This window comes from Notolepis coatsorum (genome assembly GCF_963971535.1).
Source record: "Notolepis coatsorum genome assembly, chromosome: 9".
Lineage (NCBI taxonomy): Eukaryota > Metazoa > Chordata > Actinopteri > Aulopiformes > Paralepididae > Notolepis > Notolepis coatsorum.
In genome coordinates this window covers 129,259,364-129,274,745 of record NC_140173.1, presented here as the reverse complement: position 1 = coordinate 129,274,745, position 15,382 = coordinate 129,259,364, and the positions used below count along the sequence as shown (strand labels likewise).

Here is a 15,382-nt window from a genome sequence, read left to right as displayed (position 1 = left end):
TATCTCAGCACCCCCACTCCCCGCGGACTTCTCGCGTCCCTGGCTGAGGGGGCATGTCTTTCTGTCCAGTGTCCACTGGACACTGTATTGGAGGTTCCTCAGGAGTTCCTCTAAGATCCCTCAAGAACCTACGGTGCCTCAAAGCTCCAAATGGTGCCTGTGAGAGAATCTATGGGAGCACTGTGTCCATTCAGCTAGATGTGACTGATGGGCCAATCAGAGTAACCCGTGTATATGATGTGATATTTCAGAAGAAGCAGATTGGATATCTGAAATGGCTTGATTGTATTGATATCCAGTGGGATAGACATTAAAGGGCTTAAACATTTTCTGTCATTTCATGTTTTCTGACAAAAAAAAGGAAGATTGAAAAACACAGTTTTCATTGTACTGTATCTTTAAAATAGTTGAACGAGTTCAAGAAGGTTCAAACCTCTGCCACCAGTGGCGATCTCAGGTTCAGAATCAATACTGATACAGCCATGAAACCAAAGTGGCTTCTTCTTCGAAATCATTTTGAAATCATACCTTGGCCATCAGTGGCATTCTCCGTTTCAGAATCAATACTGATACATCTGAGACCAAAACTGCTTCTTCTTCTAATTATTTTGAAATCGTGAAAGAATCATTTATAGTCCTGTAGAAATCAAGTATAGAACCTAGAACCAGTGGTTCTTCATTGCCAAGAACGTTGAGTTGGCTATACAACGAACCAATAGCCTCAACATGGAACCACTGATGGTTATAAACATATATATATAGTAGTGAGTACCTTGTGGAGGCTTGAGTGGTTCATTAAAACATAATGTAATGGATTATAATGCACCATTTTGCCACAATAACCCTCCTAAGAAGCATCTTGTGATGGCCCTATTCACTCCTACCTAAATCTTCCTTAAACGTATTCACATTCTACCAAGATAGCACAAATACAATTTCTGTAATAACCACTTAATGTACTTATTGGGCTTTTCGTTGAACAGCAAACATTATCAAGCAGGCTGCAACAAGGAAGCAACATGAAAACACAGTTAGCTGACTCCTATACCATCCGTATCAGAGCAGAGCCTGACTAATACTCCATCCTGGGTTTCAACCTTCGTATAATAAGGACAATATTTGTAGGTGGTATTCAGATGCCGGTCTCCCTGTCACATATACTGTGTAACTCTACACACACACGCGCGCACTAACACACAGTTTAAAATATCTCGCTACGCTCCTGAAATCAATGAGTCATGCCCTGAGACTCCCCGAAGTCTCCGGGCCGCCAGAAGCGGTGGTCCGTCACATTGTTAAGACACGGCGATCCATTTCCACGAAAATATTAGCATGGAGAGACGGACTGATAAGGGGACGAGAGAAGTGTCAAGGGAGAAGGAGAGGAGAGACAGAGACAGAGACAGAGACAGAGAGAGAGAGAGAGAGAGAGAGAGAGAGAGAGAGAGAGAGAGAGAGAGAGAGAGAGAGAGAGAGAGAGAGAGAGAGAGAGAGAGAGAGAGAGAGAGAGAGAGAGAGAGAGAGAGAGAGATGAAGAGAATAAAGGAGAGGAGAGATGGAGAGAGGAGACAAGGGGAGAGGAGAGGAAGCGAGGGAAATAAGAGAAGCATTGACAGGTGAAAGAAAGGGGGCCTGGTGAGAGGAGAGGAGAGCCCTGAGGAAGAGAGGAGAAGCCTGAGGAAGAGAGGAGAGGAGAGTCCCGAGGAAGAGAGGAGAGGAGAGCCCTGAGGAAGAGAGGAGAGGAGAGTCCTGAGGAAGAGAGGAGAGGCCTGAGGAAGAGAGGAGAGGAGAGTCCTGAGGAAGAGAGGAGAGGAGAGGCCTGAGGAAGAGAGGAGAGGAGAGTCCTGAGGAAGAGAGGAGAGGAGAGTCCTGAGGAAGAGAGGAGAGGAGAGGAGAGCCCTGAGGAAGAGAGGAGAGTCCTGAGGAAGAGAGAAGAGGGGAGTCCTGAGGAAGAGAGGAGAGGAGAGTCCTGAGGAAGAGAGGAGAGGAGAGCCCTGAGGAAGAGAGGAGAGGAGAGCCCTGAGGAAGAGAGGAGAGTCCTGAGGAAGAGAGGAGAGGAGAGCCCTGAGGAAGAGAGGAGAGTCCTGAGGAAGAGAGGAGAGGAGAGTCCTGAGGAAGAGAGGAGAGGAGAGTCCTGAGGAAGAGAGGAGAGCCCTGAGGAAGAGAGGAGAGGCCTGAAGAAGAGAGGAGAGGCCTGAGGAAGAGAGGAGAGCCCTGAGGAAGAGAGGAGAGGAGAGGCCTGAAGAAGAGAGGAGAGGCCTGAGGAAGAGAGGAGAGCCCTAAGGAAGAGAGGAGAGGCCTGAAGAAGAGAGGAGAGGCCTGAGGAAGAGAGGAGAGGCCTGAGGAAGAGAGGAGAGGCCTGAGGAGGAGAGGAGAGCCCTGAGGAAGAGAGGAGAGGAGAGCCCTGAGGAAGAGAGGAGAGCCCTGAGGAAGAGAGGAGAGGAGAGTCCTGAGGAAGAGAGGAGAGCCCTGAGGAAGAGAGGAGAGTCCTGATGAAGAGAGGAGAGGCCTGAGGAAGAGAGGAGAGCCCTGAGGAAGAGAGGAGAGGAGAGGCCTGAGGAAGAGAGGAGAGCCAAGCCTCTTCTCTGGAACCCAGTTGGTAGAGGGTAGAGGCTCAGAGAAGATGGGATCATTGAACCTGTTATGTTCCAGAAAGCACCGGCGCCTAAGTAAGTTTGAGACATCACCCACCTGTACTGTAAAGATGGAAACTGCAATGATGTCGGCAAATGCCAATGTCTTTCAGTGGGCTTGACTTGCACTGAGTTTTGCTCTTGCTCTTTCCCTGACTGCCCAAATATATAATATAATAATAATAATAATAATAATAATAATAATAATAATAATAATAATAATAATAATAATAATAATAATAATAATAATAATAATAATAATAATAATAATAATAATAATAATAATAATAATAATAATAATAATAATAATAATAATAATAATAATAATAATAATAATAATAATAATAATAATAATAATAATTGTTAGACTAGAAGTCTTTATTTGTCATGCAGTTTTAACACACACACGCGAGATGGGCGACCCACAGGAACACACACACACATGCACTGAGTCGCCGATGAAATGTCAGTCTGCACTTTTCCCATCCTGTTGTCCTTCCCCCCATGGGCAGCCGGGAGCAGACAGGCGTCAACGTGAGCCGCGCCCCGGGGACCAATCCAACTGCTCCTGTCCGTCTTCGTCAAGGACGCCACAGCGTTAGCGATCTGTTGTGCATGTTTTTCCATTGGGTTTATCTTATCGGGGGGGAAACCCTTGCGAGCACGGGGAGAACATGCAAACTCCCCACAGAAAGGCCTGGGAGATACCCCACCTGAGTACCTGGCATCATGGAAGCCTGGTCCCCAAGCGGGAATCGAACCCTGGACCTTCTTGCTGTGAGGTGACAGTGTTAACCACTACACCACCGTGCCGCAGTCAAATATGATCCATTTTGTCACTGATGATAATGTGGATGAGCGACGGTGATGTGTTGCTAGAATCAAGAATCAAGAGGTTCATTTGTCACATACATACCAGGGCATACAGTGAAATGTGGGTGGTCATGCCTTCATCGATTGTGCAATAATACAATAATAAAATAGACATAGAAAAAAAACAGGTAAGACATAAGATGTGCATGATAAAAATAGACATGCTGAATTCCTGAGAAGGCACTGGTTCCTATGTACACCACTATACAATATACAATTTTAACTCCGTCATTATGTATTACTTACTATATCTAAACTATACTATACAAGAACCACATCTGTTCTTTCCTTAAAGTGACTTTTATTCTTCATTCCTTTAAAGTGACTTTTCCATTTTGTTTAAAGTGATTGTTTAAAGCGGTTGCAGCATGTGGGTGTGTGTGTGTGTGTGTGTGTGTGTGTGTGTGTGTGGTGTGTGGTGTGTGTGTGCGTGCGTGTGTGTGTGTTCATGTGTACTGCTGAGCCGGAGTCTCTCTGTGCTCGTAACGTGTGTACGTAGGCGCTTGCCTGACCGCAGCAGCTTGAACAGGCTGTTGTTGGGGTGGTGGGGGTCTTTCATTATTCTGCAGGCTCTGGATTTGCACCTCCTGTTATATAAGTACTGCAGGGGTGGTAGTGCAATACCTGTAGTACGCTCTGCTGAGCGCACCACTCTCTGGAGGGCCTTCCTGTCCTGTGCCGTGCTGTTTCCAAACCAGGGAGTGATGTTTCCAGTCAGAATGCTCTCTACAGCCCCGGAATAGAAGGAATGGAGTATCTTCCCTGATACTCTGAACTTCCTTAACTGTCTCAGGTGATAGAGGCGCTGTTTCGCCTTTTTCACCACAGAATCTATGTGTGTTGAACATGTCAGGTCCTCTGTGATGTGGACTCCCAGGTACTTGAAACTGCTCACCCTGTCCAGGATAGCCCCATTTATCCACAGTGGCGTGTGTGTCACCTGCTGTATTCTCCTAAAATCCATAATCAGCTCTTTGGTTTTACCAATGTTCAGGAGTAGGCTGTTATCCCGGCACCAGCGTGCCAGTTCATCAACCTCCTCCCGATAGGCCTTCTTGTCATTGTTAGAGATCAGCCCCACCACCATGTGTCGTCCGCAAACTTCACTATGGAGTTGGAGCTGAACCTGGCCACACAGTCATGTGTGTACAGTGAATACAGCAGGGGCCTCAGAATGCAGTAGATTGAAATAAAGGTGTTCTATTTCTATTTCAACCTGATTCAATTGGATCTTTGTTTCCATATGAAGTATCATAAAATGTATCATATGAAATGTATAATTTATTAAATGTATCATAAATATATTAACATTATAGACCAGAACATTACCTCAAGTGACTTTACTTTGCAGTAACATTGAATTTGTCAACATGCTTCTCACCACTGATAATGGGCTTTGGACTGAAGACTTCATTATGTCAATGTTTAATTACTTTAATTTAGGACACCTCATACATTTACTGATGTAACTCCCTGACCATGCATGCTATATTTACACATGTGGTATTGCTGGATTCAGCACAACCACACCTTTCCGAAGAAGCCCTCATCTGTGTTTCTGTGACAATCCATGGCAGAGCTACTACAAAGTAAATGAGAACATTCTGCATAGATATAAATTCTTTACATTATTACATTATGTAATATTAAGTATTTTTTTAAGTATGTGTACATAGGTATATATTTCCTACATGCATAAAGATATTCACATCCAGGTTTTTCTATTAGGTTAAACAACTGTCTGACTTCTAGCATGTAAAATTTGAAAGCTCTTGGAGCTTGTATTATTAATCTACATGAGTTTATATGTCTCAACTCCCATACGGCCAGGCTATATTTTGGTTCTTTTTTCCTTTGAGGGTGTATACGAATATCTATCAATTTAACAAGTTTTGCAGTAAAATATTTGTATACAAGAATCCATTTCATATATGGGAGACCTTGGAGATGAGGAAAAACATTATTGTGGTTTGTTCTACCTCCGGTAGGGGTATCTCAACATTTTGGGGGCATTGTCACTAGGATAAGAGCCCTGGGGAAGAGAGGAGAGTCCTGAGGAAGTGAGAGGAGAGGAGAGTCCTGAGGAAGGTGAAAAGACCAGGTATCAGTGTTTATTTAGATGAAACACTGTGGACAGGGAGGAAAAGATACAACACTGGGCCGTAAAAATATGGCTTCATACTGAGATGGACAAACAATTCTTAACAGAAACAGGTGCAGTATATAAGGGGCTCTGAGACATCAGTTAATTTTACTCCATGAAGATGAATGAATGAATGAAGTTTATTTCGAGCCATTTAGCGTACAAAAAAACAACACACAAATCAAATTACAAGTTGGCCGAAAAGGTTAGCGCTGAAGCTACAAGCTTGTAAATGCCCTAACCCAGTGCATCATCTTAAATGTATCGTTGATCTTCGTTATCAACAAAAAATTCTAATAATAATAATAATAATTAACAACAATCAGCAATCAAAATGTTTAACAATTGATCTAATCAATTTGATTCGAAACACACGGTTAACCATCCACGGCATACTTCTGAAGAATACGTTGTTTGTACTTCCTTTTGAAATTAGCAGTATTTTTACTTTATTTTAACTCCTCTGGTAGACTATTCCACAACTTCACCCCACAGACAGATATGCACATGCTTTTTATAGTGCTGTGTACAGTCGGCTGTTTTAAGTTAAGTCTCCCTCTTAAGTTATATCCCCCTTCTCTATCTATGAAAATCTTTTGGATGTTGCCTGGTAGTAAATGTTGTCTCGCTTTATACACCATTTGTGCAGTTTTAAATTCCACTAAATCCCTAATTTTCAGTGTCTGTGATTTACAAAATAGTCCATTGGTGTGTTCATAATATCCTACATTATTCACTATTCTGATTGCTCTTTTTTGCATGGTAATTATTGCCTCTAGGCAGGGTGCTCTTGTAGGTATTACCCCAAACCTCCACACAGTTATTTACATATGGCAGAATGAGTGTGCAGTACAGTGTACATACAGTGATTGATGGTTCAGAATGTGCCTAGTTTTTCCCAGTATTCCAACACTCCTTTCTAACTTGGACCTGACATGGTTGACATGGGGTTTCCAGCTAAAATTGTGGTCGATTATGACTCTTAAAAATGTGTTCTCATTAACTCTTTCCAAGCTACTGTAACGCTATTAATTTTTTATTCCACTGGGTAATTCAATTGTAGGTTCCGTTTCCCAAAAACCATGATTTTTCTAATTTTTTTATATTCAATTTTAGATTCAAACCACAACTTCAGCTTGTGGCACACCACATGCAATGTCTGAAAGTGAAGACCTATATTCCCCTATCTGCACAAATTGTTGTCTATGTTCTATATAACTTTTTAACCATTGTATCGAATGCTTTCTTCAGATCTATAAATATACCTAATGCAAACTTCTTATTATCAATTGTACTAGTTAGTTCTTCCACAAGATCCATTAGTGCCATTGAGGTTGATCGATTCACTCTTCGAGACACACAATTGTACATCTCCGCTGAACCAAATGATCACACAGCTATAAACTCCATTTCCGCCTGTCTCTTAGCAATAAACAAATGGATGACGAACAACTTCCTAAAATTAAATGAGGGCAAAACTGAAATCCTACTAGTCGGTCCTATATCAAAAAGAGAAATGTTACAGAGCAATATGGGCCAACTTACTCCTTGGATCAAACCCGAAGTTACAAGTCTAGCTAGATCCACAAATAATGGATTGCACGGAGCAAGTTGCACCCTTACTTACAATTCATTATGAATTGAAAATGGGGGACCCTGATGTAAACAAGACGAAAGTCTTTCTCTGGTCTGCATCCCCTTAACAATTGTGTGTATTGAGCCGCACTGTATTGTACCCATTCTGCAATCTGTTAATAATAACAATGTTTATTTCCATAGCTATGATATTTAATATAGTTTTAGCCCTGCAAACACCGGCATGTAACCCCACTCATTAAAGCGCTGGCACACACGGCCATACAGCCCACAGCGACCTCTGGCGCTGAATGTGTTAACCTGTTGGACAACAATGACTAATAATATTCATAACTTTTTCCCCTTCAACATGTTTTGATTTAAAAATCTATAAAAAAAAAAAACATGAACAAGCATAGTAAAATAAGACATTGTGCTCCAATAAATATATAAAGCAGTATTGGGGAAAAAACTCATCAAAGTCTGCACAGTCAATACAGTGTGCAGACTGTGCACACACACACAATGGTCAAGGTGATTCTGCGAGTCCAAGGGCATGGATCCTGATGGCGTCTGAGCCATGACGTTATCAGGGGAGGCTCTGGGATCTCTCAGGTTTCCCCCTCATCCCAATTGATCCTCATACTGCTTACGGAAACAGTCGCCCACGGGGAAGAATTCCCAGCAACGCTCCTGGTACATCTTCCACACGTACGATTCCTGGCAAGGTCAAGAGATTGTGAATAGCATTTTGGAATCATCATTACTGTGCGCTTTTTCATGTTGATCGTCGACTCATTGGTTCAATCAGAACAAACCCATCTGTCCACAGAGAGTGTGAATAAAATGTAAACGCTGTCTGTTTATCCCAGATGGAGACGCTGTGTTAGAAACCTGCAGAAATCCACTCATAATGACGAGGGATGAGTCCCCAAGACCCATTTCAATTTTGGAATTGGCTCCAAATAGCTCTCAGGCTGATGGGAATACAATACTAGATTCCTCATTCCATAAAGGTGCATTATTATGACACAAAATGAATCCAAATTATTCCAATCTAAAAGCCAAAAGGGATCCATTATGTTTGAGTCTATAGCCTATTCCCCATCCATTATAGTGTGAGCTGAGCTGAGTGAGTGAGTGAGTGAGTGAGTGAGTGAGTGAGTGAGTGAGTGAGTGAGTGAGTGAGTGAGTGAGTGAGAAAGAGAGAGAAAGAGAGAGAGAGAGAGAGAGAGAGAGAGAGAGAGAGAGAGAGAGAGAGAGAGAGAGAGAGAGAGAGAGAGAGAGAGAGAGAGAGAGAGAGAGAGATTGTTCAGCTATGATACCTTATACACAAACAATACTTTTTCATTTACTTTGGGAGCCTGGATGTCCTAGTGTGATTTTATCTACAGTAAAGCGACAATTTTAAAGCGCCTGTTCTGTGAAATGCGCTTTCCTCCTTATGCTGCTTTGATTGGTTAGAGATTGGAGGGAGAGATGTTGTTGTTGTTGTTGTTGTCACTCCGATGAAAATGTTCCTGCTGAACTTTCTTTCCCTTTCTTTTGTTCCCTTTAAATTGTTTTTATTTTCACAAACATCTCATACCCAAAGGGGCCCAGCAAGCGTTACCAATAAACAAAGAGGCTGATGCCAATCTCTCAGAAATCAAAACAGCTGGATTTCCCCAGAGGAGTGCAGTCCTATAGAACTCTCTAACGGTGTCCAAGTGACCGTCCAGTCCCCTGTCATAGTTCCCCGGCAGGTTGGGTTCCACATTCATTACATCCATGTATTCACCCAACCAAGAGTCCTCGGAGAAGCGTGCTGGCTTTTGCTCTTTTGACAGATTGATCAAACCCAAGTGGGGTTACATTGAATTGAAATGGGGTCACAAGTCTCTCCTTGGCTAGAGTTTGCACTCCCCGTTCGTTCCCCGTATTTCATTCATTCGTTGTATGGAAGAAAACAATCTAAGTTGACATCTTTAAATAGATAGTAGGTAAACATAATGCATTAAACATGTTTTCTTCCATACAATCTTCCATAAAAAATGTTGGCGCCACTCGGAGGTCAGGGGGGAGAGGTGCCATAACTCGCCTATAGGGTGTCAAATACAGTATGCCAGAGCCGGCCCTGCAATCACATGTGACCAGCAGGCTACATGCACTCCCAACGCTCCAACATTTCAGCAAAGTTAGCAAGAACCTGCGTCCCCCACAAATTAATTAGCAAAAAATGGTCTGTTTTAAATGTCTGGGGTTTTGTGATGTCAAAGTGTCGTGGGATCACAAGCCAAAAAAGGTTGGGAACCACTGGAGCAAACAGGGAAGTTAACATTGACAAATTCTGACATCATTGATATTGCTTAAAAACACATTCAGTGTTTGAACAGCTGGCCGGGGGCACAGCAGATGCCGTAGTGAGCATCTATTACCATAGTTATGCCAGCAAACATCTTTATATGTGTCATCCAATAAACCGACAGGGGGGATATATGCTCTATTCAATATTGTATACTGTATGATCCTGTATCTTACACATTTAGATAGTGTCCCACTGCGCAGCAGACATGGTGACCATGCTGCCACGCCAGCTGGGCATCAGAATATGCATCAGGGGCAACTCCTCAACGCCTGTTCCTGTTTAACTTGAACACATGTGGTGTTAGATATAATCTATTGAAAAGTAATTCAATTCTTCTTTCGAAGGTCCCCATCCACTCAGAAACGTGTTTTCTCTACAGTTAACTCCTCTTGGAGACATGACTTTGACTATACAGATTGTTATTTGTGCAGAACCAGTGCACATTCTTCCACTGAAGGTGGGGAGCTTCTCTGTACTACTTTAAAATCGGAGCCGGCTGTGTGATGCAAATAATCCTGGGAACCTCATGATGGCTATTGCCCAGCCAGTCACACTGTCTTCCAGGAAATGCTAACGTGAAACGTGATCTAAGCACGAAAACCTTCTCTTTTTTTCAGCGAATCTCTTAAAGGAAAACTCCAACATTTTGGGAAATTAGCTTATTTGCCATCTTCCCTAGAGTTAGACAAGAAGATACATACCTTTGTCATCTCTGTGCATGCATTAGGCTTAGGGAACACCCGCACCGTTAGCCTAGCTTAGCGTCAGTCACTGGAAGTAGGTTCCTCCAGCAGCCAAGTTCCCAGGCTACTTCCCAACAGTCACTGAATACACTCTAAATACAACTCCAAAACGTTCCTGTAAACATGTTGTGACCTGTGTATTTACCACGTGGAGAAATACAAAATAATTTAATTAGACATTTCCGTTTTCTAAGCAGATATACTCTGTTTTTTTTGCCGAACCACTGCTAGATAGACGCAGTTAGTTAGAAACCACTGCTGTCTGGGCGCAGTGATTTCACGCGACGCAGTACTACTTTCTAACGTTGAGGCCAGTGTTTACATTTTCAGGACAGGACACGCTTTCATTGAGTGAAGTGGATATCATCAGATAGACTAGCTAATATAGTATCTTGACTTGACTGCTGCTAATCATGGCCAACTTTGGAAGAGAGGAATCCTCAAAGGATGATGAATACTTCTGGACAAACCAAGATCCAGAAGCTTATCTTTTTTAACCCGAATACACAGAGGAGGAACTACGTGTTTTGGAAGCAAGACGTGAGGATGAAGCAGAACAGCTTGGGGCCATGGGGAGAGTCAGAACAGACACGGATTGGTGGTGTAAATGTGGATCATGCCAACCTATGCCAACAGAAATAGAGTGCTTCTGCTGTAATGAATGGGACTCTGTGCTGCCATCAATGATCGGAAGGCTTCATATATCGGATGAAGAGGACAGTGCACAACGAGCAAGGAACATTTCTCAGCGCTAACACATCCAGAAGTGGTTGGAACTTTTTTCCATGTTCCAAATTGGAAAAGACGCCGAATGCCGAGTGGACCTAATGGACAGTTGTCTATCGAGTAAGTAACTATTATAATCATCATGATGCATGGGTCAAACTAAGTTCTCGTTTACCTCTATATTTGCATTCACTCATACATTTTTTTTAAGCTACTGTCTACATGTATATAGTCCTGTATACTGTCCATATCTTACTTTATGTTTATACTGTACTATATTTTACTTTATGTTTATATTAGATATTTTTTAATATACACTGTGGAAAGGGGGAAAAGCAATTTAATTTCTCTGTATGTCTTGTCCATTATGAGAGGTGACAATAAAGCTGACTTTGACTTTATAGGTGTTCATTGCCTTATGGCTAATACAGAGGTCCGGTTTCATATAAACAAAATAATTTATATAGCTAGGCTTAGTAGGCTACCACTTTCATTATGGTTTGATTGTTTATTTGTAGTACTTCACTCAATCAAAGCGTGTCCTGTCCTGAAAATGTAAACACTGGCCTCGACGTTAGAAAGTAGCACTGCGTCGCGTGAAATCACTGCGCCCAGACAGCAGTGGTTCGGCAAAAAAGAGTTCCGAGTATATCTGCGTAGAAAACGGAAATGTCTAATTCAATTATTTTTTATTTCTCCACGTGGTAAATACACAGGTCACAACATGTTTACAGGAACGTTTTGGAGTTGTATTTGGAGTGTATTTCATGACTGTTGGGAAGTAGCCTGGGAACTTGGCTGCTGGAGGAACCTACTTCCAGTGACTGACGCTAAGCTAGGCTAACGGTGCGGGTGTTCTCTAAGCCTAATGCATGCACAGAGATGACACAGGTATGTATCTTCTTGTCTAACTCCAGGGAAGATGGCAAATAAGCTAATTTCCCAAAATGTTGGAGTTTTCCTTTAATTATAACAAGGTTGTGTACACTAAGAAGTGTGGCAAAGGTGTAAGGATGCTGCTATGACATTTTCAGTAGTTTACTGAACATTTGTGGTGGAAAAACCATACCAAACTAATTGCTATTCAATATAGAACATTTGAAATTGAAAACATTAAAAACACAGGACAGGATGTTTAAATACTAGGACTACCGTTAAGAGTTTCCATTACAGCTTGGTAACAACAGTGTTATAACATGGTTACACCAGTAATATTAGTTGCCATTAGTTATCAGTAGTTACTCCTAATAATCACATCTTGTAGTTCCTCTCTGACCCTTTCAAACCTCCCAACTGCAAACAAAGATGGCAGTTTCTGAGTAGTATGCAACATTTCAGTCACTCAGATCGTCATCTGGCAAACATGAAGGTAAACGTGAAGGGTGCATGGTTGAATGTTATTGCTTTTTTGAGAGACGGAACAAATGGATTTTTTTTCACTATCTTTCCTACTTCAAATGGCTTTCGTTGGCATTGGAGAAGAATCGTACAGTTGTTACGGGAATCACAAGGTACTAGAATCACGACACAGCATCGGAAACTGGAATTAATCCAATCCAATCTGAATCCCAATTGCATAGGAGAAAAAAATAAAACAGACACAACAAGAGCCTCACCTGTCCTGTGTGTTCCGTTTCATCCTTGTTAATAAGGTACATCACAAAGAACCTGTCAGGGGAAGAGAAGAGGCTCAGAGACAAGATCTAGCGACACCCACAACTCTCATGACTCCCACACACTGGGATCCAAACACAGAGAAAATAAAAGGGAACAAGACCTGCAGCGTATGGCACCAAGCATTATGGTATATTATGAGGTGGCAGGGTTTCGGAAACAAGAAAATAGGATTTCCTTTTCTTTGTGAGGAAAACAGCGGGAAATACACAAACAACTGAGCCGTCTTTCAACAAGGGGGGGGGGGGGGGGGGTAGGAGTCAAACATGTATTTAATAGTGACACATGGATTTAACGCGTTTCAAATGCAAATGCAGAAATGACCCCACGCCAAACTCACCACTAGCAATTACTTTATATATGAGCAACCAACCAGATGATTAAAGTTATCAGCACTCAAGCTTAATCACCTATGCAGAGCTTGTCTATGAAATTACATTCAATGTCATAACAATGTCAAAACCTGCTGGGTAGTCAAAACAAGCTTCTTTTTTTAAACGTTAATCTAGTTATGGAGCAAACCGTTATATTATTACATATCATTTATTTCACTGTGATGGCTGATGGCATGGCGATGACGAAGGCTTGCCATGAATATGTTGACAGCTCAACGATTTGTTTTGTTTTCGGGGCACATCTACCTACATGGCAGCTACAAGTATGTAGCGATAGAGTAACAATAGGTTCAAATTTAAGAACACAAGTCTTACTCACAGATAGTTCGCCAGGTTGTGTTCCTGCAGGGTGTGGGTCTCAAAGCCATGGGGGACTTTGTCAAAGTAGTCATTCCCTATTCCACAGATAAAACACTTGGTCTGCAGAGGAATGAGAGGCAAATGTCACCACGTAGTAAACCCCCACAGAAGTAGACCCGTAACACATTCACGCTCCTCCAACCGCACCTGAAATCCCTAATCCCACAACAATGCGGGGTAAATATATTCAACAGTTTGATCTCTAGAAGGAAAATATGCTTTTTGAAACGTTCTGACACAGCAAACACAATTAAGATTACATTATGTATCTGTTGTCTAGCGTTAGTCCTTGCCTCAAGAACTTAGCCAATCAACCAAAGAATGAAAACATGTCTCTATTGCTGTTTATTATTTTGGGTATATTTGTTCACACTCCGATCACTGATTGGGCCGTTAATAAGAATTTAAAGAGTGTGATAAATAGTGATGCCATCGACTGACAACTAAGAGGCATTCATGCTTAAAAAAAAACATAAACATACAGACTGGACCGTGGCCCACTAGCCAGAGCTGCGGGTGTCCAGTGTAAAGAACAGCACAGATTTAGCTGAGAAAGGACTCCCACTGTACTGATCGACAACATCAGTGATACGCACAGGGGCGTAGATGGGGGGGGGTAGCTTAGGATGATTCCAAGGGCCCAGCTCTGGGGGGGACCCCCAAAGATTTTTTTTTTTTTACTAGACATCACTCAGGTGTATTATTGATGCTCTCATTGATACTATGTTTGTTTCTGAAGTGTGTGTGTGTGTGTGTGTGTGTGTGTGTGTGTGTGTGTGTGTGTGTGTGTGTGTGTGTGTGTGTGTGTGTGTGTGTGTGTGTGTGTGTGTGTGTGTGTGTGATATATAGAGAGAGAGGGGGGGCTTTGGTAGACTATTGCATTGGTCCATTCATTGAAGATGAACGCAATGTGACATCCTTTACTAGGCTCACCCACCAACAGTGCAGGTGCTGAACTGCTGATCCGAATGTATAGGTAAAAACCATATTATGCGTTTTCATCAATAAAAAAATGGCCAAAAAAATTTTCGCTTACGCGCGCTCGCATTCACTGGGGGCCTACAAATACATTCTTTCATGGGGCCCAGAATCTGGAGCTACACCCCTGGATACGCAGGTAACGCAGCATATATAACATAAGCAGAAATTACTGTTGCGTTTTTGTAATGTACTTACTTGCTTTCCCTCTACAAAAGTCATGCTAATTGGGCGGTCAGGTGGCGTAGCGGAGATTGTGCTCGTCACCAATGCAAGAGGCTGCGGTCTCGACTCCCGGAGAGTCAGCATTGCCTTGGCTCAGGCTGATCGCTATACTAACTCGTTTGGCTGAGTTAGGGGGAGGGAAGCCATGGGTGGGTCCTGGGCGTTGTGGACAGCGACCCCTACAGTTCAGTCGGGGCGCCTGCTCAGCGAAGGTAGGATCTGGAGAGAGGTAGTGCGGCCTCCCACACGTTACACTCTCCCGGTGAGAATCTGCGCGGCCAGGCTGGCTGCCGGCTGGCTGCACATGCGTCAGAGGAAAGCATGTGACAGTCTCCGGCCTCTCGGACCATCAGTAGGGGAAAGTGCGCAACAACCAAGAAGGGGGTTGGGAATTGGCATAACGACTAACAGTGGGATGGGAGAAAAATCGGAAAAAGAAGGAGGGGGAAAAAGATAATAATAAAAAAAATTCAAATAAATCATGCTAACTATAGGGCTGTCAACGAATATTGTATAGTCAAACTGTAAAATTAATATTACACTGTGAAAAAAACAGCCCCTGGCTGTCTTCCTCTCAACTTCTCGCCTGCATGAAGGACAGGAGACATGCAACGTCACTTTCATTTAGCAGAGCTGAAGAACGTGCCAATAACAACAACAACAACAACAACAACAACAACAACCACCATATGGCAGTTCAGAACCCAAGA

At 42.6% G+C, this 15,382-nt stretch overlaps 1 protein-coding gene across 1 annotated transcript in view; it reads right to left on the bottom strand.

Annotated features, from left to right (window-relative positions):
- Positions 1 to 7,848: 7,848 nt before the first annotated feature.
- ryr2b (ryanodine receptor 2b (cardiac)) overlaps positions 7,849 to 15,382 on the bottom strand; it is a gene marked incomplete at both ends in the record, with an annotated part of 396,550 nt that continues 389,016 nt past the window's right edge. Inside the window, 3 exon segments of the mRNA XM_084321996.1 lie at positions 7,849 to 7,944; positions 12,657 to 12,708; positions 13,429 to 13,529. Of these exon segments, the coding sequence (XP_084178122.1) occupies positions 7,849 to 7,944; positions 12,657 to 12,708; positions 13,429 to 13,529 (249 nt within the window).